This window comes from Lobosporangium transversale (assembly GCF_002105155.1).
Source record: "Lobosporangium transversale strain NRRL 3116 chromosome Unknown BCR41scaffold_2, whole genome shotgun sequence".
Taxonomy (NCBI): Eukaryota; Fungi; Mortierellomycota; class Mortierellomycetes; order Mortierellales; family Mortierellaceae; genus Lobosporangium; species Lobosporangium transversale.
In genome coordinates this window covers 93,459-117,301 of record NW_019028980.1, presented here as the reverse complement: position 1 = coordinate 117,301, position 23,843 = coordinate 93,459, and the positions used below count along the sequence as shown (strand labels likewise).

Below are 23,843 nucleotides of genomic sequence, written 5' to 3'. Positions count from 1 at the left end.
TTTGAGCAATAAAGATTTTCGTTGAAACAAGATAGGCGACCCATGACTTCGCCACGGCCACTCTAGTCTAGATTGTCTAGTGAGGCTTTCTTGGCTCGTGGTTATATAACTTGTTGGAGAAAATATAGGATATTTATTATTTTACACCTACCTCTTTGGTCAAGAAAAAAATTGTAGTGAAGTGAGCACAGTGCAATTCTTCATGTATTCATTTTTTAAGAAAGACAGTCCAGAGGTACCGAGAAAATTGATATTCAAAAGACGCGTCCTGTCTCTCATGAGGATCCTAGCGGCACGTGATGTTTTTTGCTACGGATCAAGTGTGAGCTAAGCCGCTCGTGGATGATAAACACAGTTAACCCCCCCATTACTATCGTCCAAGAAATTCCGGACAGCCAAGGACGCCTCTCCCTCTCTCTTATTCATCGCCATTAGTATATATACATACTTGCCAGGGATGTTCTCTGCTAGAGGTATGCAACTGACTGATGTCTGCATGCTGAGCTCATCCTTTTTTAATCATGCAGGACTACAGAGTAAACCATCACTGATCACAAGGAGCGATAAATGACGCTGGAATGAAAGACCAAAGTTCAAAAAGCACTACTCTGGAAATAAAGCTATTCTGGAGCATTAAATAACGATTTACTTCGATTAAGGCGATTTTTATCTTTATCGCTAATCCATGCGCTATCTGATGTCAACTCTAGGAATTATCACAAGATCGGGGCTGTCTCTGACTGCCGTCCGTACATGTAATGATCAGTAAACAATAATTTATTTTAATGTTTTTATTTTTTTCGGTTGATGCCAAAAAAAAAAAAAAAAAAAAAAAAAAAAAAAATAGACTAATGACTTGTAGATGCTTTCCTCTTTTCTTTTCACTATGATCTTATTAAGATGCTACTACGGCGACTGCACGGATTCCAACAAAGTTATCAGCAGCAGCCCTGAAAGCAAGGAGAGAGGCAGCAGCAGCGTCTGGTAAACGACTCACCAACTATGGCAAGGAGTTTCATCCACAAAAGACATTTCTTCATCACACATACACCGAACTTCTAGAATCCAACCGAATTTTGTTGATCTGCCAACACAACAACATGTCAGTTCCAGAATTAGTTCGGCTTCGTACAGACCTTGCGGCCGCTGGCGCTCAAATGAAGATTGTTCGCCTTGGTATCTTCTCGGCTGCGTTAAGAGAAACCCGTTACGCGAACTTGGCACCATTGGTCAATGGTCCTACCTGTGTGATCAGCTGTAATATTTCTCCTGAAGAAGAAGAAGAGGGCAAGGCAAGGGCAAAGGTCCCCCAAGGGCTGGAAGGGATCAGGAAAGTGGTGGAAAAGCATCATAAAATGATCTTATTGGGAGGCAAGATCGATGATGCCCTTGTGAGTGTAGAAGATATGAAGAAGATGGTAGAGATGCCTGGTATCCAAACACTGCGATCACAGTTGGCTGGATTGTTGAGTCAGGCTGGAGGTGGACGGCTTGTACAGTTATTGAACATGAATCCTACACTGTTGGTCATGAATTTGGATGCACATGCCAAATCTCAAGACAACAAGGAAGAAACAAAGGCATAGATGCGATTATTAGTTAGTGAATTAGTCCCTATTTTTTTATCCAACATAGAAAAAAAATACATTTTATATTTTATGGCATTGATCTCTCACGTGTATTTATTTTAACTATCATACCCACCCACAGTCACGAATACAAACAAAAAACAGGAAAAAAAAAAAAAAAAAAGACCATGTACTTCATTTGTCGCTCTTACCACGCACACTATTCTATTCATAATGGCGCCAAAATCAAGGGAGAATATCAACAGCGACATCGAGTCAAGTGATGATGAGGGAGTCATTAAGAACCTGTACGGTATCTTTTAAGATGACGATGGAGGAATTGTGTTGTGGCGACATTAGGAGCAGTTTTTTTTTTTTTTTTTTTTTTTTGAATGAAACGTAAAACTCATTGTTGTTATTATTATTCTGACACCTCTTTCCAATCCTCCTCCTCTTTTTCATATCGCCAATTATCCTATTACCGCCTTTCATAATGCTACTGGGCCTCTTTTATATAGGGATTATAAACCACCCAAGGATTTTTCATTATATAAAGCCAAGAAGAATTCCCTTTCAGTATTTGATATGGATGAGACAGTGAAGCACGAACTTTGGTTGATCCGAGTCCCAGAAGGCATTTCTAATGAAGATCTGGCCACGATGTCTATTACACTCCCATCTACAGCAGGTCATCCTATTCAGGGTGCACTGAAGAAGAAAGAGTCTTCATCATCAACTTCAACTTCTACCTCGACCGTCAAATATCAACTAGAGGCTGTCACGCCTGATTCAGGATTTGCAGGAGAGATGCTGGCGCTTCAGCCACTTGTACCTGATTCATCTAAAGGAGGACAACTTGTTCAAGCGCCTCTCGGCATTAAACATCATCTGGCATTGGTTGCACACCCCACCATCCCTTCTGGAGCACCCATGGCAGAAGAGATTTTGTCTAGACCCGTTCCCAAAAGACAACAGCCCGAAGGATTGAAGATGAGATTCAAGTTTGCAGGTTTCGATACCCAGGTACCGGGGGCTAAACTATCTGGATCAGGCAAGGAATTTGCGGAACGATGGAAAAAAACGTTAGAGAAGCGTCAGCGTGATGCAGAGGAGGAGCTTTTGAGGGAACAACAGGCATTAGAGGAGGAGATGGAAGAAGATGCGGGGCAAGATGAGATGGAGGAAGAGGAGGAAGAAGGGGAGGAAGAAGTAGCCGAGGCTGAGGAAACTATGAAGGCTTCTACTGCCGTAGCTAACCACCAAGAAGAAAAGGAGGAAGAAGGCGAAGGAGAAGAAACAGAAGCACAAGAAGCAAGTAGACCTGCCAAGAGAAAGATAGAACATTCAGAAGAGGATGTAACAGAAGGGAAGAAGGCCAAGAAGGAGAAGAAGGAGAAGAAGGAGAAGAAGGAAAAGAAAGAGAAGGGTGAAAAGGTCGAGAAGGATAAGAAGGACAAGAAGGAGAAGAAAGAAAAGAAAGAAAAGAAAGCCAAGGACTAGATCTCTTACTCATCCTCTCTCCCAAACACACGCATTCATCACAATACACATTTTTCATTATAACATTTCTGCATCAAATATGACTTTTTTTTTTTTTTTTTTTTTTTTTTTTTTTCATACATTTGCATTTTACACTTTTGTATTCACCGTTACATCTGCATGGTGAGATAAAATTGACTTTTCCCTCGGTTTTATTTTTCTTTTCTTTTCTTTTCTTTTTTTTTACAAGCCTTGAAGGACTAGATGTTTGTCATTTTATTCCGACTGAGTTCATCCTTGATACTCTCAGTGTTACTTCATGGCGCCTACTCTTTCCTTTTTCTTGAGATAATGTTCCTCAAGATGTTTTTTGAGCATGGGCATATTTTTGAGGGTTTCCTTACATTGATTGCATTTTAAGTCGCGTTTTGACATGGCTTCATAATTAATAACGTCTTGAGGACTTAATATGAAAGATCCTCGCTGTTGAAGGATCGTAATCACTTCATCAGGTGTAATAAAAAATGGTGTTGTAAACGTATTCCAATGGCGTTTCTTTGTCAATCCTGTACCACAAAAGTCCTGTGAGATAACATGCAAATGCAATTGCCTTATAATCACCCCCCCCCCCAAAAATAATAATAATAATAATAATAATAATAATAATAATAATGGAAAAAGAGCAAAAAAAAAAAAAAGAAAATTAGGTATATAAAATATACAGTAATATGCCTTTAATAGGTCAGGTATATAGGACTCACATTAAACTTGGGATAACATGGAACCCTATCTTAAGCTCGAGCTCTGGTGATTCCTCCTTTAACCTGAGATGTAAAAAAAAAAAAAAAAAAAAAAAAAAGAGAAACGAGAAAATATTTAAGCACCATAAATGATATGTAATGCTGCAAAGTCAAAAAATAAAAAAAATAAAAATGCTACCTCGTCACAAGCCAGTGAGCACGTTCTTTTAAGCGCTGGATGAGAGTGATCCCGCTAGTACTTGACAACTTGTCCAGTTTGTCAATCCTTTGTCTCGGCAGAACTAGCATATGTACTTTACTCTTAAACAAAAAATAAAAACAATAATTATTTTTCTTTTATGTCGTCTTTTTTTAATTCTTTTTGAAAAGAAAATGGAGCGAATATCAAGCATAAACATTAAAATACCTTTGGATAAGCATCCTTAATAATAAGATGCTCATGATCGTGCCAGTACGCAATTTCTGCTGGAACAGTCGATGGTTGTTCGACATATCCCTTGAAGATATCCAAATATCCGTGACTATGACCCTCTCCTATTGGTGTTGTAGTCACTTTATAAACTTTCCTTAGCCTTGCGTATGATCCATCCTTGCTGCTACCAATATCGTTACTACTACTAATTTTACTATTGACTGTCGTGTTTATACCAATACTGCTTGGTGTTGTTGTTGGGGATGGGGGGCTTGATAAGCGTTTTCTAGAAAATGAAGCTATAGTCCCTGTGTCTCCTTCTGCTTCTTTTAAGTCTGAAACTGGGCTAGAGTCAACTTTGTTGATGATTGTAGATGGTGCTGAGGCTGGTAATAATTTTCGGTATTTTCCTGGCATAGGGGCGGATGGTAACAGTGGTAATGGCTGTGACACTGAAGCTGTCTTTGTTTCAGCAAGAACAGGGATTTGAGAATTCTTATCCTTTCGGGCAAGGATAGTGTTGACTAAGTATAAAATTGAAAAAAAAAAAAAAAAAAAAAAAAACTTGGGGGTCAGAAACGACTTTATTTTAAATAAATAAATAAATAAAAAAATAAAAAAATAAAAAAAAAAGACTTTTGTTCCTTACAAAGATCAATTCGACCATCCTTGTGCTTTACAATCTCTTCAGCATTGATATATTTTTCTCCATGAACCATTTTGATTAGTTGGAGAATCAATTGAGCATTAATTAGTTTCGAGGTGTCTGTCAAGAATTGTGGAGGTCAATGCTAGTGTTTGAATAACCACCAAATGACATAATTCTTTTCAGTAGGCGCAGCAGTTAACTTTTTTTTTTTTTTTTTTACAACAACAACAACAAAAACGACAACAATTGACAATCATGTCTATTGCCATTCCATTTGACAAGCAAGAGTACTGGGCACAACGCTTTGATCAAGAGCCTTCATTTGAATGGCTCATGTCTTGGGATGCACTCGAACCTTACATGCAGCGATTAGATTTGTTACCAAAAGATCACTCTGTCAAGATTCTAAACCTTGGTTGCGGCAACTCAGATTTACCACTTGATCTCTATCGGTTAGGTTATCATCATGTCACCAGTATTGATTATGTCCGTTCGGTTGTTGATCGGATGAGGCAACGATGTGAAGCCGCAATCCAATGGCGATCATTATCCTCACCACCCAAACCTTTGTCTAACAGCTCTACGGACATCGGAACAAACGCGTCAACCCTCAGTTCTAATACATCTCCTTCCGCTCCATTACCATCACCAATATCAATATCATCACATCCAGCATCACATTCCCCTCCTCCTTCTCTCGCATTACCATTGTCGCCGTTATCCAACTCTATTCCGGAAGTAGAAGAATGTCCTCTCCAATTTCTTGAGATGGATTGCCTCGATATGTCTGCCTTACCTGCCAATACGTTTCATTTATGTATTGACAAATCAACTTCCGACGCCATTTCCTGTGGAGATGATGACCAATCTACAAAAATCCGTACACTTTGTGAACAAGTTGCTCGAGTGATCCAACAACCTGATGGGATATGGTGTGTCATCTCCTATTCTGGGTTCCGACAATTTGAATGGCCTGAGGGGACTCTCGGAGGTGGCCTATGGAAGACTGAACGGATTGAAAAGATCAGAGTTGATCAAGAAGTGTATCCACAGCCTTTACAGTCACAAGATGATACAGAAAAGAAAGATCAACGTACTATGCACAAAGACATTAGCAATAGCCATGACAGCAACAGCAATAGCAACAACAACAACAACAACCACAGCAGTAGCAGCAGCAACAGCAAGAAAAAGCACAAGAAAAAAGGGACTATCACTGAGGAGATGAGATGCACAATACATGTCCCCGAAGTGTTCCAATATCTCTATGTAAACCGACGTCTTTAATAAATATATATATAAATATAATAATATAAAGGATACATATTCACGCGTCCAAAGTCTCAATGCGCCAATACATTGTGATTGACGTATGAGGGATTTTACGAATTTTGACAGGCCAATTCTGTCATGTCAAAAAAAAAAAATCGCGCATTTTTTTCCATTTAAGGTTAGTATAGGTTGCTTTTTAAATATTGTCTCACATGTCACTTCATTCAGCAACCACAAATGTAAAATTAAATGCGATTAGACAAGAGAAATGAGAGACAATGAGCAAGGAAGCAGGGGAGAAAGAGAGGAATAGGGGATAGGGGGAGAGAGGCAAAGATTAAAGTCTAGGTTAATAAATGAATGCACTGTTTCCATAATACATGTATATATGAATGTGTTATTGATGATAAATGTCTTGTGCATTTTAATGAGTGTTCTGTTATGTCATGTCATGCATTGTGATTTTCAAGCTGGCTGGATCGGCGTTTATCATGAGACTTCATGCAAAAAAAAAAAAAAATGTCGTTGTATAAAAGGACGTGTTCGGTCTATCTTTTTTTACTTTTTTCTTTTTTCACTTCATCATCATTCTTCAAACTAAACAACCCTGCTTACATTCACTCAACTCATTGACAAAACAAGCAATCCTATTCTTCCATCATGAATCCTTGCGGTAACGAGGCTTGCTCCTGTGGATCCAGCTGCAGTATGGCTTTATTGATTTATATATATATATTATAGCAGAATTGTCTCGCGTCATATGGCGTCACTTTTTTGTTTTGTTTTATTCTATTTTATTTTTTTTGAATGAAAGACTAATTGTAAACATTTTTGTGTTTTACTGTATTAGCTTGCGGAACAACATGTAAATGCGGTAAATCTTCCGCTTCTTCTTCAGGCTGTGGTTGTGCAAAGGGCTCTTGCCCTTGCGAGGGTTCTTCTGGTGGCGAATGCAAGTGTTCAAAGGGCTGTAACAACTGTGCGGGCAAGACTTGTGGTTGCTCTGCTCCAGCCGGCGCAGACTGCACCTGTGGTGGCAAGTGCCAATGCCACTAAGGCCCCCCCCCCCTTCTCCTCCTATTTTTCTTCATGAATATGACAACTTTCTCTTTTTTTCCGATCATAAACATGTTGAATCCCTTTTTCAATTGTAAATACTCTTCATTTCTATAATCCTTTTTCTCTCATTAGAGAGGAAAGGGAAAAAAAAAAAAAAAAAAAAAAAAATCCTTTCATCAGAAGGGAAAAGTAAAAAAAAATGTTTGATTGCGGGATGGAACAGGATCCATGGAATAGGCTTCAGTGCGAACCTTCCCAATAAAAAAAAAAATCATGCTTCCTCATCTGGCGATAACGCATTTTCTTTACTCCCATCGTTTGTATCGTCTTTAACATTCAGTCGTGAGAAATAAAGAAAAAAAAAAAAAAAAAAAAAAAAAGCTTCTTTCTTAAAAGGGCTATGTAAGCCACGTGTCCCTTGTAATTCTTTTTTCATTTGAAAGTTGAAAGATGACAGTTAGTGTCTATGTATTTGAATATACTCGTGCTGATCCTATGACCAAAAAGATCTTCCAAAAAGGATCTGTTCCCTTGTTCGTTTCTTTTTTTTTATTATTATTAGTTTTTTATCGCTAATAAACACCGCCCCTTGCATCTTGTCTCCACAATTTTAAAAAAATGACACGCACAAAAACTGGACTAAGCAAGGAATATGAATCGACAGCCATTGGTACTTGAGAAAAGGTGACAATACCTGAAGCAGGAATAGATGGGTCATGCAACTGTTCATCGCGACGTTGCATAATTAGATGCAAATTAATTGGAAAAATAAAGCTAGAGGTACTGATACAAAGTGAGTATTAAAAAAAAAAAAAAGCCATAGTTATACGGTCACAGAGGAGAAGAAAGATCCAGTCTTTGCGCTCCTCCTATTCCTTATCTTGTTCTCATTCAAGGGCCTTTAAAAAAAAAAAAATAAAGGAAGGAAAAAAAAAAAAAAGTCATACAAATACGCTATTGAAAATTACAGCCATGAATAGAGTGGGGGGAGAGGATAAGCTAAAGAAAAAATATAGAATGCGCAAGCGATGCAAGTGCTGGGAGAAAAAGATGATAAAAGAGAAAGAAAAAACAGAAATCGAATGGTATAGTAAAGAGGCTGTAGAATAAAGTGGAAAAATGCAAAATGTGTGAGTCTTGGCAGGTTTCAATGCCATTGGTCAGATGGCCCATACGGCAGATCTGTATTGGTAGTCCTGTTTCGAGCAAAACCAGAAACAGCTTATCCAGAAAGCCATGGGTGGTTAACAATATTCTCTATGGTCGCACGACGCTCCGGATTCTTGGTGAGCATCCAGTTGAGAAGGTGTATACAGTCTGGCGACGACCGAACACGTGGAGTGATGAAAGGACCGGAAATAGCCTGCACAGGGTCGTTGAATGGGACTTCACCGTAAAGGATAGTGTACAACAAGATGCCTAATGCCCAGATCTCTGCAGCCTCAGCGCGATATTTTTCTCCCTTCAAGATCTCGGGCGATGCATCTAATAATGCATACAAATGTAGGGAAAAAAAAATCAGTAGAAAAAAAAAGCCACTTAAAAATGACTTGAACAAAAAATCTCAAATGCCTTTAGACATCAGTTCAGCGTACAATTAATAGTCCCATAGAAGCGATCAAAGAGCTTGCCCTGTGGCCGTGGGATGATCACTGCCGACCCAAAGTCAATCAACTTGACTCGAAAGTCGTTATCGATCACAATGTTCTCATCCTTGATATCCCTATGACAAATTCCTCTCGAGTTCAAATATTCAACACATTCTACAATCTGTTTGAATATCATGCGAGCCTGTCCTTCTGAGAATTTGGAGTGGTGCTCGATACACTCGAACAGATCGCAAGACGTTCTACGGACCAGAAGCGAAGCCTTTGGTGGCTCCATAAAGGGCTCATTCTCACTGCCCAAGTGACCTAGATTGATGGAGCTGGAGGATGAGGTTGTGGTCTGAAAGGAGGAAGAAGAAACTGAACTCGAAGTTGAGGCAGATCCGACAGATCCATCAGATCCAGTAAATCCAGAAGATTCAGCAGTACGTTGTTGATTCAGTGTCGCTGCAGCCATGGCTTCAATCATAGTCGTGTTGCTGCTGGTGGCATTCGAATTGTTGTTGTTATTGTTGTTATTGTTGTTGCTATTGACATTGTGTTTGCTCAAGAGAGGGTTGCTGGCAGACCAAGGGGTTCCATGGAGTTCCATGATCAAGTAAAAAAACTTTTGGTCTTGAAAAGCGTTGAGATATCCAATGATATTGGCGTGCTCGACATTACGAAGAACATAAATCTCCATTGGGATCACACCTAACTCTGGATCCTTGGTCCAGCCATGGACAGGCACTTTGTCGCGGAAAATGAATTTGACAGCGACTTCTTTGCGATCGGACTTGCGCGTAGCAGAGACTACGAAACCAAATCCACCAGACCCAAGTTCATCACCCAAGATGTATTCATTCAAGAAATCTGGATGTAATGTGTGATTTTGAAGCTGCCTTGCGGAAACTGTGAGTTTATCATGTGTCATAGCGATAGTAGCTGTGGTAGTCATAGCAGTAGGACATCCGTTGTCTGAGATGATGGGAGTTGGAGGCGGTGTAAGTGGAGGCCGTTGGAATGCATCAGGAGCACTGAGATAAGGCAGTTGCTGTGAAGGCGAGAAGTCAAATGTGGTGTCTGGAAGGGCGGTCATGATGTGCAGTGAGGAGTAAGGGCAAATGAAAGAATGTAAGAAAGCACAAAGGGAAGAAGTAAAAAGACGGTATGAAGGGTGAAGATGGGGCGAAACGGATACTATGACGGATAACTAGGGAAGAAAAGATAAGGAAGTTAGAATATGTGTAAAAAAAACAAAAACAAAAAATAATATATATATATATATATAAAGTACAAAGAAAAGAATGAAGAAAAAAAATAGACAAATAAATATTAAAAAAAAAAAAAAAAAAAAAAGAGTGAGAATGAGAGTAGAAGGAGAAAGAAAGAGAGAACCAGCAAAGTGGGATTTTTAAAAGAGAAAAAGACGTTTATAACGGAGGTCAATGATGGGATAAATGATGATAATAAATAATAAAAATAAACATTAGGCACAGAATGAAACCACTTCTATTGACACTTCACCATCCGTGTTTTAATCTATACGCACGTCAACGACGGCGACGAGGAAGGACGATAATATCCAGGAAGAGGAACGGGAAAGAAGGGTCCCATCTTTTGCACTTTACATTGTGTGTATGTAAGTATATGTGAATGTCTCCTTCCTTTTTTTTTTATAACTTGCTAAATATACAAATAAATGGGTACACATTGTATTAAACGGAAGGATATGACGATAACAATCCTAACGCATCCTATTTTATGAAATGCATAAAGAGATGTCTATATTCAGATGGAACGAGAACGGGGTCAAATGCGTGACGATAAAAAAAAAAAAAAAAAAAAAGAGCACTGGCAAACACGGATAGAGAAGTGAGAAATAGACGTTGAAGCCATTTTTTTTTGTGCACATGTGCACAAAAGTTGAATGCTACAAACCATGCACATTGTCATTCTCTGTAGCCCCATCAGACAAATTATGCATGAATGAATGATCATGCATTACAACAACAGCTACAGTAAAGGTTCCTGATGGGAAAATATGAGATCTGAGAGAGACAAATAACCAAAGAAATAATAATAATAATAATAATAATAATAAACAAGAAAAAAAAAAAAGAAAAAAAAGAAAAAAGAAAAAACCAGTCAGGAGAACGGAACAAGGGATGGAAGAACAAGGGGGTGGAAATATTACGCACAAAAAAAGACTGGACCATGGTTGTCCAACAGTGCAACTAATTAATTCCATAACAACCATTGCAAACCAGTTTACTTTTGCTCATTCACGTGTCCCTTTGTTTCCGCTTGAATCTTTCTCTCTTTACTGTCAGGTTCCGCTTTGTCCGGTGCATATTTTCCTTTTTAGTTGGCGCTTCTCCTTGAATCTGGAATTGGCAGGTTGTGCTCAAATCCCTTTATTTTCTTGCGTAAGGAAATGCAAACATGGGAGAGAGAAGGGGGTTGATGGAGGGGGTTGATGGTGAAAAGATAAAGGAGTAAAAAGTAAACGCGAGCTTTTTTTTTTTTTTTTTTTTTTTTTAGCAAATACGGGATCTGCATGAGAATGAGAAAGAAAGAGAACTGATGCCGATAATAAACAGAAGTATCAACAAAGCAAAGATATCTTCTACTTTTATATCATTACGAGATAACTAACCAAAGCTACTGGAAAGAGTACGGTGGAAGGATAGGAGAGGATAGGAAAGGAAAGGAAAGAGTCTATCGTTTGAACGTCTCACCGAACAATCGACTAGATTTCCTTTTAAAAAAAAGTTCTTTCACGCAATCCTCCGCACAGACTCCCGTGCTTAATTTTCCATGCACTTGTACCCCCAGGACACAAACAAACAATGATAATAAATAGACTTTGTCTACCAAAAGGAGACAAAAAATCAGAGCTTCTCATTCCGTTTCATTCCTCAACAGACATTGAAATGTGGGCTTCATGGAGAATGATTGTCGTATATAATGAAAAAAAAGTCTTTATGTTGTATACGTGAATCTACTAGGCGGTTTACATACCTTTTTCTTTTTATATATATGCTAAAACTTTTCTTCTCTCTTCTTTTCTTTATGCCGAATGTAGGCTATGTCAAAATAATGTATATATATTTGTTAGACAAGTTGAACGGGTTTTTGTCTGAAATGGAAGGTAAGGTGATCACAGAATAACAAGTGTTGATGATAAAGGAATGAAGGGATGAAGGGATGAAGGGAACAAAAAAATGAAAAATGAAAAATGAAAAATGAAAAATGAAAAATGAAAAATGAAAAATGAAAAATGAAAAATGAAAAGAGAAAAGAGAAGGGATTGTTTGTTGTTTGGTGGCAATTAGTCACTCCGATCAGGCAAACATTCACTTGACGCGTTCAATGACGAAGAAGGATTATATAATATACAGTCATTGGTTAGCTTCGCTTGTTCCAGACCCTTCCTTTTCCTTTTTTGTTTCTTTTTCTTTTTTTTTTTTTATTTCCATGACGCATGAAAAGAGTTTAGGAGTTGCATTAATTTACATTTGATAATGATATAGACAGCAAGTGGCTTTTACAGGGCATAAGCTACATGAAATGGTAAAAAAGTGTGTACAAGTGAAAAGAAGAAAAAGAACAACACAAATTATGAAAACCAAATGGGTCAGGAAGTCGATTAAGATGAGGAAAACCAAGATGCAGAAAGGAAACAAGAAGGAGACAAAGACGGAGAAGAGAAGGGGGAAAAGAAGACGAGGATTAACGAAGGAAAGAGAGTCAGAATAGATGAGGATGAAGAGAGAACCAGTAAGTTTGAGGGGATTCTGTTCGATTTTTTTTCCCTTCTTTCTTTGTATTGCTTTCTCCACATAGGCCTCATTCATTTATTCTTGTTTGTCGTTAAAATACATCATCTCCCATCAGATCCAACCAAAAAAAAAAAAAAAAAAAAAAAAAAAAAAAACTGTGCACAGATGTATCTATGCATTTTTGCATGTCGTGTAATAAACTGCACACAGATTTGAGTTTTATCTGTCTAAAGAGTGACTACAAAGAGAACCATCAGCTGATCGCCATAGAATTAAATAGATATGAATACATGTGTATGGAAGGCATGCAGGAAATAGAAAGACATTAATAGATCCTATCCAGGCCTAGGATTAAGGCGAGAAAGCAGCTTACCCAGTTTTAAATGTAATCCTTGTAAGGGAGACTATATAATGGATGAATGGAAATAAGGAGTGTTTAGTGTAGATTCATCAAAATGAGATTCATTCGGTCAATAACTTGGGTGTAGAAGTCAGTATTTTTCGCTCTCTCTCTTTTTTTATCTCAAAAAAAAAAAAAAAAAAAAAAAGAGAGCTTCATGAATATCCACTCTTTTATACCAACGCGGGTAGTGAGTTAACAGCGCCAGCAGTAGAAGAAGATAATGCTACTAACAGAGCCGATTGCCTGCTAATCTTCTACAAAAAAAAAAAAAAAAAAAAAAAAAAGCAACTGTGAAGCGTCGAAGGAAATAAAAAGGGGGACTAGTAAAGTAGTGATAGTTTGTCATGATAGATGACTTTTTGTTTATAATACACTAAAAATATGATGTAAATACAAATTTAGGGCAGTAAAAGAGAAAAGTAGATTAATCAAAGAGAGATAGCAGAGGGTGAATATGACCCAAGAGTGTGTGAGAGGGGTTAAAGAACATAAACAAGGGACATCCATCCTCAATAACTTGGGTCTTCCCACCATCGTTAACTGTTAACTGATCCATGTTCTTTTTTTCATTTTAATTTTATTTATTTATACATGTGGATGCAATTGGATGCATGAAATTTGTAATTAATGCTTTCTATCCTTGAGATTACTTTGCCACTCAAACTTCGTACAGATCTTCGATCGCCTTGGTCGTATCATCAATCATTTTCTATTTGTTAGGATAGGACGCTCCAAGAGAAATATTAGCATTATATACAATATTTACAACCATCTCGTAAGAAAAAAAAATGCATCTATTTATTTTTAACTTTACTCTCCTCAACATACTCTAATATTTTGCATTATGATCATTACCACTATGAGGGCTGCAAGTGATGATATGCGCAACATTGCATTCACTGTAAAGACTATACACAAACTGGCGGTCCTTGTACTTGATTGCATCACCAGTTACAATGATCAATGGCTTTTTTCTAACAAGCTTTATGCATGAAGTGTCAATTTGCCTCCAATGTCTCTTGCGAACAGAAAATACGGTTGATAGTCTTGCTGGCTTTGGTGTCGGTGTTAATATTACCTTTGCTGTTGTTCTTGCGTCAGCAGATGACTTTACCTTGGCTGTAGCAAGTACCAAAACTCTAACCTTCCTGATCGCTTCAGTCAATACCAAGGGTGGGTTCGGCGCCTCTACAGCTACACGCTGCACTATCAGATCCTTGCTGGTACGGCTTTGCCCAACTACTCCTTCTATTAACGTTATCTCTGTATTCAGTTATCTGCCATGTGCTCCATCTCAAGCAATACAGATATTAAAAATGGTTATATTTCTCCTCCTCGCCTTCATTTCCTTCCTCTCCCTCCACTGCTTCTTCATCTGCTTCTCCTCCCTTCTCTTTCCCTCCTTGCCCCTCTTCATTCTTATCTTCGTCCTTCTCCTCCTCATCTAGCCCACCTTCATCTTCCCTATTGTCTTCGGCTTCGTCCTCCCCCTTTTCTTGTATTTTTACCTTTGATAATCCCCCATTTTTGAATTGACGCCTCCACAACCCGTTACAAGATAGGAAACGCCCTCAGCAGAGATATCTCACGTAACTGTCCTTGTCACCCTACCAGTATGTGCAGTGACAGTCAGGCATTGATCTGAGTCTGGAGCTCATACGTGTGCAGTCTTGTCAAATCCTCCTGTGGCACTATATTGACCATCGAGCGAATATTCAGTCATACAAACGGTACCAGAATGTCATCAAAATATCTGCAATAACTCTTCTTCCTCATGGTCCACCACGTATTCTACTCCACTAAAAATTCCCAGATGCAACTTTTTTTTTTTTTTTTACATCGTGAAAATCCGCTAGAGAATTTCAGTACGATTGGACGTATTGTGAAGCACAGCTCACCCCCATACACGGAACTCTCTACTTATTACCATAGCACACGATACGGCGACCATTGGGTGAGTACACAAGGCTGTCCACTAACCTAACGCCAGCGTCCATCGTGAAAAGAGTGTTCCATGTTTTAGTACACTATAACTTGACAGTGCCTTTGCTGTTGCATGAAGCAACTTGTTAACCGTTGGGTGAACATGCTATGTGCTTCATATATCCACTATCTTCATTGTCATCGTTGTCGTTGCTATTCGATTGAAAAATGACTTCACCATTTTTCGTGCCTCATACAGATAGCCCACCCCCAGAATGCTCATAGATAACTTGATGGTCACTAGGCGAAAGATCCATCGAAGCGATCCTATTGCATTCGAAATTATCCTTCTCTTGTTCTCCTAGAATGTAAGCGACTTGTCCCAACCGTGGAAAATCCCAGAGACGTACATGTACGGGCTCATGACTATCGGAGATCGTGATTCGCTGATTGTTAGTGAGAAGTGGACGTCCATTTAGGGGCCTTTGTGCCTTGGCAGGATACAGACGAGCCAACCGGTTGTACATTTCGTAAACGCACAGTCTCATCCTCGCTTGACGATAGTACCATATAACAGCCAATGATCCAATGATATCTGTTATCTTTTCCGCCGGCTCTTCTTAAGAGTCGGTACAAGTTTTCCATTGGAAGAGGTGCATGGCAATTGCGCCTGGAGATTACGAATCTCGATGAGCGCAAAGCCAAAGGACCGAGCACTGAAAAGGGAGGTATGTCGGAGACAATCCAGTTCAGTACGCTTCAGGCAATCAAGCTTCGCTTGGACTCAATTATTAGTATATCAACTAAAATCAGCTGAATAATAGCGGGGATCTTTTTCCTTGCCCTTGTTTGGCACCTTGCTATCTATTGTACGAGGGTTATTCCTGAAGCAGTTCAGTTATAGGGATACATGGTATTTTGAAATGTTAAGCCTGTTTTAATCTGAACCTGTGAAGCGTGTATCCCTGTCATGCCATTACCATATTTTCGTGGAAAGTCTTTACAAGATACCCGCGTTGAACTTCGTAGTCGCGAAGTCGGTCGTGCGCGAGGATTTCTTACCGATAACGCAAGTCATTGGGACGAAATAAAGCCAGATAAAGATAAAAAGCGTGTGTAACATGGACACGATGAAAATGATTTGTCAAACAAGCACAGATGTTTATATACAGTACATGTATACCGCTCTATCAATCTTTTGGAAAAGTTTGATCTACACGCACCACTCCCAGATTGCTGGATGGTCAAAGTTCATGATTAAGCGTAAATTAAACATTTGGTGACTCGCCAACCTTTTTTGCAGCAAATGAACAGGAAAAAAAATGCTGGTTAAGCATTTCAAATTGCAACATGTGAATTATCCAGAAATAACTGCAGTCATATTATATATGTAAAAACATTTTTTTTTTTTTTTTACTTAATTGCTCATCCTTGATAAGGATCGGTTAAACACAATCAAAATTGGGTCTGAACACTTAGCATTGCATCCCACCCTTTTCCATTCATGTGCGTGTGTTTGAAATTAGCATATTGAGAAGCTTTATCTACTGCTGTGCTTTGCGTTGCATTCCTTGCAGCCAATGATTGTATTTCTTCAGTCTAACCATTTTATGGCACACAGTACATGAATATACACACCTTGCCTGTTAAACTTTTTTTTTTTTTTTTTTTTTTTTTTTGTATCTTTATAAAAGGCACGTCTTTTCATTCTTCTTCCACATTCTTCTTCAATCGATTGATTATCCTTACCTTCTACCATCCTCAAGAAAAGTGGAAAGCAAGTGTACGTCTTTTTTTAACTATCCTCTTGATGCGACCAGTAAAAACTCATAAATCTCAAAGATATAATAAAGTAATCTTTATGTCGATTAACCAACGCTATTGAATCTTCATCGAATATTAGGAGGAAAAAAAATGCCAAGCTTACTTCGTATACTCATCGCAGCTGTCGCTCTGCGCTCTGAGGTCGATTCTTCTTCAAGGCCAAGACCAAGTGCTTGTTTCAGCACAAAATGTCACGCAGAATGCCAAGCAAAATGCTACATATGTACCAATGCCAACATTCCAAAAGCGCCCTCCCGGGCCTGCTCCTTATACGGACATTTCCGATATGACTTTCTATGAGCATAATGACTATGGAGGTATCTATTGGTTCGCTTTATTTCTTTACTACAACAAGTGTATAAGGATGATCCCGAACAGCCACAGGAGCCCGTTATCTTCAATTATATACGCTCACGCCGACCAAACTGATAGGTATACGACCGTTCAGTTCTACGAAGGAGACAGTTGTGATGGAGCTTATTTCCGGGTGTCGAGCAAATTTAAATATGGACATACCTATTGGTCTGAGTTAGGCCCTTGGAACGATAGAGTTAGGTCTTTCATAGTTAACGATTTTCTTGAGGGGACGGGAACTGGGATAAAAAACTATCCAGATCAGCCAGTATATACTGATAGAACCTATGGACCATTTTCAAAAGTATAAAAAGACATCAGGCGTCGTATCAGAAGCATTTGCATTCGACTTTTTGGCGCGCTATTTAACCCTTTGGTCAACCAGGGAGCTATGCTGAGGCCGCTTGTTAGTGGCCACATTGTCAGAGACACTCTGAAGTGACTACGCCTGCCGAGGTACAGAGGTCAGCATTGGCATGCTTGGGTATGATTGATGACTTGATTTCCATCAGTCCCAAGGAAAACCTACTTTTGATTTTGACGTCGACCATGGACAGCGGTCAAATCTATTGCTCTGTTTCTCGTCGGTAGATTCACCAATGTTGCTTCCTTTGTGCAGTAGTTTTTGAAACGCAGGCACCACAGTGTCTCCTGTGAGCCTTAATTGTTGACTGGTGATTCTGGCGTGAGAATTTTGGAGGACGATTGTTGATTTTGTTGAACTAGTCTTTGGCTCCATCATTGAGTAGTTTAGCCCGATCTTCATTATCCAAGGGCTAGAGGATATCGAATGATAGGTTAAATGTCGTGGTCACATGGTACATATCCATAGTACTGAGATACGCCCTTAATCACTCAGTGAAATGATTCCTTGACTTATAGTAATTTTAATACCCCTGCAATCCAAGGGAGTGATTTCTGCAATCTGGCTAAAACCAAGTAGTCACGGCATTAATGAGCACCGGTGTCTTTACCAGCCCTTCAATCTGATTCCACTTTTGACACTTTGGTCGCAATCTCTTTCGATTCCTCATCATTGATTTTTGTCTTCTTGACTTAAATATGTGATTATGTCGGATACCCAGCTTCAAAGGGCACCTTGACTTTAGGGCATTATCAGGGTCACGACTAATAGCGCACGTATCGGATCAGGCCCTCTTTGCCCTCTCTATAAAACCTGCACCATCTTAGGTTAGTGTGCAAGGACATTGCTAAACTGCTGTCTCCCAAAAGATGTAACATTAAAGAGCTTTCAAATTCACCTTTGACAAACCTATGTAGGCTGTACACAATGTAAGGGTAATGAGGCTCCCCCAGAGTTTGGAGTGGTGTTTCTTGTAGTGCTTACATTGCATTACTAACCTACCCAAACATTAGATATAAAAGTTTACTCAGCAATGATATTAGACTTACTGACCTATCAAAGCAACGGATCAACTATAGCTTTCCCCTCGTCTTTTTTTTTTTTTTATATATATATTGCATTCCAGTTTAGAAATGACCTCTGGGGTGTCTTTCTTCTTTTTTAAGCTATCACTCGTTTTAGTATTGGTGCCAGTCCCTGTATCCTGATGAATATCATTTGACGAGTCTAACGTGCCTGATATATCGTCTGGCCCCTTTTAATTATGTGTGTATTTCTACGCTATTCTGATTCTAGCGTTGGCTGATAACATTGCCAGTACCCATTTTTATTTATTCTGCCTTCGATGTGTTGTTCATGGGCCAATTGTCCCTAGAAAATTACACCACCATCCCAACATTAGTCACCATGCACACGCTATTGGAAGACAGTCCTTGGTTGCTATTTGAGAAACATGCCATCATGACATGACTTTAGCGAGGAGTAGAATCTCCTCATCCCTTCTTATTACTTTCTTATGGCTATCGCTTTCGATATTGATATCTTCGTCCCTTCTGCTACCATAACGGACCCTGAGGATAGAGTAGAATCATATAGGTTTTGGTTCATGTCTACCAATCATCAGTTAGCCAGGAGCCAAAGCAGTAGTTAAAAAAGAAGATGCTTCTCTCAACCTTTTGTTCTTTTATTCCAGCACTTCTCTTTTTATTGTCCTGTCAAATGTCACTTAACCAAGTCTTATATCTACAGATGTGCTCTTTCTGTCTCACTCACGAACATATCTCATATCCCATATATCTCCAAAGATAGATACGCTCGCTGTATCTTTATTTGGTGTATCGTTATTTTAACCCATCATATCATCGATTTGACCCTAGCTTATCCCTGTAACATTTGCCTCGCTCCTCATTCGGTCCCAAGCCTCGACGTCTTTCTTTACATAGAATAAAACAGCGATATACCAACTTTTAGCAAATCATTGATATTCTTTAAAAGGTAATTTTATGAAGATCATCTTGCCATATTAGGGATTAAAATCAGTGTAATGTGTGTTGATGGTCTTTTTTTTGTTTTTGCGTATTGGTGACCATGATTATTAACCCGTCCCCATCTCCCAGTTACTCAATTAGGATGGATAAGAAATTAATGAAGCGAGTTGCAGCAAAGACTAATAAGAAGGTCGACCTGCTTTGGCATCCTTTTTCAATTCCTTTCAACGCTGACAAAAATAACACCGACTTCAGTTCTAGCAACGGTAATAATAGCTCCACTATCAGTAATCAATACCCTACTACTGCTGCTACAACTGGGTTCAGGAACCAATTTACAGACAATGCACGCCGGCTTCTTTTGGGCATCAAGATTAACACCAATAACCAGAATGACACGGATGGCGATGATAATGATGATGACAGTGACGATGATGAAGCGCGTGTGATTCAGGCAAGACGTGATGCATTAGCTGCTCTCGATCCAAAAAATAAGAACGCAAAAACTGCAGAGTTCAAGTCCTTTAAGGTCATGTCTTCCTCTTCATATATTCAGAGCAACGCGTTGAGTTCTGCTGCGATCAACAGGACAAATACCTTGACCGCGAAACAGCAAGAGCAACAGCAGCGGCGCCAGCCGCTGAAGTCTGAAGAAAGCATAGAGCAGTGTCAACCATCTATAAGCGATAGTGAACAACCACCTTTGGCTTCGTTTTTGCCTCATAGTAATATCAACTTTGAGCCATATTGTCCTTTGGCTATTTCTCCCTCCTCGCCATCATCTGTCCGATCCTCTTTCTCACATCAAGCTCGAAGCATTGCTTATAATAGTGATGGCACACTGTCTACACCAAATACCAGAGCCAGCCAGAACCCACGTGGAAGGGACCTCGTGCCAGAAATTCCTATCACATTTGCAACGCCATCACCTCATTTAGCGAGCAGCCATCAACATACACCATCCAATGCAGCCCTCTGCAGCTCAATCTCCCCAAGTTTTATTGCGGTGTCGTCATTATTAAATAGAACCACCACTGAAGATGATCAGGATGTTGGTACGGATGACTGTGGTCTATCATCAGCTGGTACAACGAAGGCTAGTGGCACCTGTCAATCTACTCGAACCTACAGAGATCAATCTCATCGGGTCGGGCCGCTATTCAATCAAAGCAATGACCAACAAGGGAGAAGTGTCAACGAAATAAAGCAGGGTGGAGAGCTTGAAGACTATATTAGCGCTCAAGTCCAGGAAAAAACGGGAATAACAAACTCGATTACCCCCGTCTGGCCTTTGAATCGAAATACTTTCGGTACTACTCAAAAACAGCATGGCCAACGAGGCCAACGAGATCAAAATCAAGAAGCACAGACCTATCATAAAAGGGATATCAGCATGAATGGCTTGGATCGGTGGGGTGCTGCTAGTGACATACCAATGCATGACTCGCCCATATCTCTTCAAAACAAGCGCAACTCCTCTGGGCTAGGGGTACCTGAAAGTCAGCCATTAAAGAGCGTGGTCAGTAGAAAGAAGCGCAGTAGAGATGGAGCAAGCGAGAGTGTGGATGCCGAAGACTGGACGGTACACTCACGCACGGTGGCTATTCATGACACGGTTGAAACTATCCCAGTTTCGAGCAAGTCTTTGAAACTGATTCCATTGGATGAAGAATACGCTACTATCTCATTGACATCTCCTCAAGTCCAGAAGTGCAAATTTGCAGCCGATTCGAGAGACATTCGTCTCTCCCGTGGCAGACCATTGGACGTATCGCTCGGAAAGTTAAAAAAAGGCGTATCATCGATTATTTCTGGCAACAATGCCCTTGAATATAACAGCAGTCATTATGCTACTGAAGATGAGGACATTCAGCAAACGGTTGATGATGGCTTAATTAAAGATCCTTTTATTGAGTATAGCGACCGTTCTAGCTCTGCAACATTTGGGTGCCATAAACCGCCAGCATCGCTTCCCCCAGATTTACATGAAGCAGTCCTGCCTCCATTCTCATCATTCCGAGAGCTCATCTCGTCTACTACGAGCATATTTGTAGCGAGACTCAACCCGTTATCATCTTTGTCAAAATACAACGGTGATGTTTCTCCACCTATGCTTTCACCTTTAGCACCTACATTTCTCCGTCGATCTCGCGCCATCGTGTTCAGTGAACATTTGGGGCTCCAAGGCAACAGCGATTACGCTAGAGATAGATATATTGGTACAAGGCGCAAGAACACACCAGCCATGTTTCCTACGATTGTGATTCCTCAGCATACGCCGGCTGAATTGAGTGCACTATCCGCAACCACAGTACTTTGTACTCCAAGCTCTGAGTCGCCGTCCATGACAATGACCCATGATCAGTATTTGTCCTATATTACGCCCTATAGAGAAGATTCACCAGCAAATGACAAAGAGCTATCAGTTTATTGCCTTGGCTCATCAGAGAATCATTATAATGGTTCAAATGCATCCCTACAACGAATGTTTGTACAACAGCAGCAACAGCAACAATGTCATTTGGAAGGATTGTTGAATACCCCTCAATCTACTTTTATTAGGACCAGAAATTGTCCCAGCCCGCTTGCACTTGCAGCCATGTCTGCTGTAGAGCGTCCACTCAGTCGATCAAGTATAGGGATGGCTTCAGGCTTCAACGCGGATTATCTGATGAGGTCACCATCCAACGATGAGTGTATTGGCCAGCTTAAGCGTAAACAGGAGCAATCCTGCTATGACAATGCTTTTATAGATGCCAGGAACAAAAACTGGTGCGACAAGGATTTGGGCCCGTCATCAAAGTCATTGTCTTCGCTCGCTACTAAAGTTGGGCATCGATCGGAAGATTTAATAAAAAATCAAGATGGAGGTGTCAGGGCAATTGATATGGACAAATTAGAAAGGGTACACCATCATAATCAAGGAGGCTGGAATGACTGTAGCTTTGGATACGGACCTGGTTATGCTCTTGATTCGCTTAATCAGGAAGAAAAGTTCAGAGTAAACTGTGAAGAATCAAAGTTAGCGCCAGGGCAGCAGAAACAACGTATCTCTGATCCTAATGACCTCTCGTCATTCACACCTCGAAGATTTCTCGGCTTTGGCTTCATGAAAGGAGTCAATAGAGGCGGCAATGGTCGTAACAGCAAAGAAAAAGTTAAAAACATTGGTGAAGAGGTGTCTCTGGACTATGGTCATTATAGTTGTAGTGATGATGATGGGAATGGCGATCGACAGCATAGCAGACAACCATCTGAGCACCTCGAGACTTGTGACAAAATGATACCTCTGCCCAAGTCATCAAGGTTTAATGGTATTTGCTTATGCCATAAGTTTATGAATGTCACCAACATGATTTTCATTTTATCTGGATTGGTTCTGTTAGTCTTGGGTTATCCAATCGCAACCAGCTTAAAGAAGGCAAAATTGGTAGGAGAAGAAGCTGCTAAAACAACAACCTCGTCGGCGTCATCCATCATAGCAGCAACAATAACCCCTACTACGAGCACAACAATACTGGTCAAGCTTCCAATGGCAAAAAGTATAGTACCAACCATTCCAATATCCGGGCATACATTTCTATCTTTGGGAAAGGATATACAAGGCGATATGAACTTGAGAGCGATTGTGCCCAAGGGTATAGTTAAAGTTGCACCCACGGCCATGGCAGGACGGCACGTGAAGCCTTTCTGATGTAAATATGTTTTATGTCCGGAGGTCATCAGACTAGGCCTTAAGGCTATTATACTAAGCCCTGCACTAGGCTGTGATCGCTGTAACTCAGCTGGCCAATCTCATCATTGATCAGAGGCAACGCAACCTAGATTGAGTTGGTCGCTGTATTACAATGACGGTCTCGTTCCCTACAAGTAGGAAAAATTGTAGAGCACGTTTAAACGATTGGCCTTCAACTTGCACCAACAACATACTTTGGACGTGGTAATTCAATGCCGTGTGCAATGACTCTATTGAAGGCAGTGACCTAAAAAATAAAAAATAAAAAACAAATAAAGATGGATATAACTGTGTAGTATATAGCAAAGACAGGCGAGGAAGACTGTCAAAGAATGTCTAGCAATCGTTTATTGGTCAAGTAAATAGAGGGAAGCTCCTTGCAGTAAAATAAGAACATTCAAGTGATAACATGGCACACTTGTATTCATGGGTGCTTCAAGCCTTGTTGTGCTACTGTACAATGATACATGTCATGTGCATACTATAGGCTATGAATACATTTGGTCTAGACATGGTATATCGTGAAGAAAAGCGCACAAACACTTGACCCAATTCTGGGCGACCAGGTCCAAATGATTCCAAATCGCTTATTTTGAGTCGAATAGTCCTTGAGTGTGGTGCCATCTTCCCCAAAAGTCAACTCTTCCCTCCGATCCACCTGATATCGGAAATGAAACGTA

At 39.9% G+C, this 23,843-nt stretch overlaps 6 protein-coding genes across 6 annotated transcripts; 4 read left to right on the top strand and 2 right to left on the bottom strand.

The window, feature by feature from the left end:
* Positions 1-362: 362 nt before the first annotated feature.
* Positions 363-1,660, top strand: BCR41DRAFT_344654 (hypothetical protein). Its single transcript, XM_022022558.1, has 3 exons — positions 363-473; positions 711-755; positions 901-1,660. The coding sequence occupies exons 1-3, from the start codon at positions 458-460 to the stop codon at positions 1,584-1,586; spliced, it is 747 nt and encodes a 248-aa protein (XP_021885791.1). The 5' UTR covers positions 363-457; the 3' UTR covers positions 1,587-1,660.
* Positions 1,661-1,766: 106 nt separating this feature from the next.
* BCR41DRAFT_383002 (hypothetical protein) lies at positions 1,767-3,140 on the top strand. The gene is made up of 2 exons (XM_022027406.1): positions 1,767-1,876; positions 2,087-3,140. Exons 1-2 carry the CDS (start codon positions 1,803-1,805, stop codon positions 3,066-3,068), a joined length of 1,056 nt encoding a protein of 351 aa, XP_021885790.1. The 5' UTR covers positions 1,767-1,802; the 3' UTR covers positions 3,069-3,140.
* A 162-nt stretch (positions 3,141-3,302) lies between these two features.
* On the bottom strand, positions 3,303-5,062 carry BCR41DRAFT_418214 (HIT-like domain-containing protein). The gene is made up of 5 exons (XM_022029597.1): positions 4,870-5,062; positions 4,215-4,744; positions 3,987-4,108; positions 3,809-3,871; positions 3,303-3,657 (listed from the first exon to the last, which is right to left on the bottom strand). The coding sequence occupies exons 1-5, from the start codon at positions 4,937-4,939 to the stop codon at positions 3,360-3,362; spliced, it is 1,083 nt and encodes a 360-aa protein (XP_021885789.1). The 5' UTR covers positions 4,940-5,062; the 3' UTR covers positions 3,303-3,359.
* A 62-nt stretch (positions 5,063-5,124) lies between these two features.
* On the top strand, positions 5,125-5,460 carry BCR41DRAFT_298705 (hypothetical protein; the record flags this gene model as incomplete). The annotated part of the gene is made up of 1 exon (XM_022020502.1): positions 5,125-5,460. A coding segment is annotated over one exon (336 nt), but the record flags the coding sequence as incomplete, so codon positions are not given.
* Positions 5,461-8,305: 2,845 nt separating this feature from the next.
* On the bottom strand, positions 8,306-9,720 carry BCR41DRAFT_406280 (kinase-like domain-containing protein; the record flags this gene model as incomplete). Its single annotated transcript, XM_022029393.1, has 3 exons — positions 8,306-8,685; positions 8,796-9,147; positions 9,343-9,720. The coding sequence occupies 3 exons, from the start codon at positions 9,718-9,720 to the stop codon at positions 8,423-8,425; spliced, it is 993 nt and encodes a 330-aa protein (XP_021885787.1). The 3' UTR covers positions 8,306-8,422.
* A 9,807-nt stretch (positions 9,721-19,527) lies between these two features.
* Positions 19,528-23,121, top strand: BCR41DRAFT_391568 (hypothetical protein; the record flags this gene model as incomplete). The annotated part of the gene is made up of 1 exon (XM_022028369.1): positions 19,528-23,121. One exon carries the CDS (start codon positions 19,528-19,530, stop codon positions 23,119-23,121), a length of 3,594 nt encoding a protein of 1,197 aa, XP_021885786.1.
* Between the last annotated feature and the right edge of the window lie 722 nt (positions 23,122-23,843).

Excerpts from the sequence above, each read along its gene's own strand:
- BCR41DRAFT_418214 (XM_022029597.1), bottom strand. The coding sequence starts at position 4,939 with ATGGTTCATGGAGAAAAATATATCAATGCTGAAGAGATTGTAAAGCAC. Across the intron at positions 3,872-3,986 it reads GCTCACTGGCTTGTGACGAG|GTTAAAGGAGGAATCACCAG; the intron begins GTAGCATTTTTA and ends TTTACATCTCAG. Across the intron at positions 3,658-3,808 it reads CATGTTATCCCAAGTTTAAT|GCAATTGCATTTGCATGTTA; the intron begins GTGAGTCCTATA and ends GGTGATTATAAG.
- BCR41DRAFT_383002 (XM_022027406.1), top strand. The coding sequence starts at position 1,803 with ATGGCGCCAAAATCAAGGGAGAATATCAACAGCGACATCGAGTCAAGT. Across the intron at positions 1,877-2,086 it reads GAGGGAGTCATTAAGAACCT|GGATTATAAACCACCCAAGG; the intron begins GTACGGTATCTT and ends TCTTTTATATAG.
- BCR41DRAFT_344654 (XM_022022558.1), top strand. Across the intron at positions 756-900 it reads TCTGACTGCCGTCCGTACAT|ATGCTACTACGGCGACTGCA; the intron begins GTAATGATCAGT and ends GATCTTATTAAG.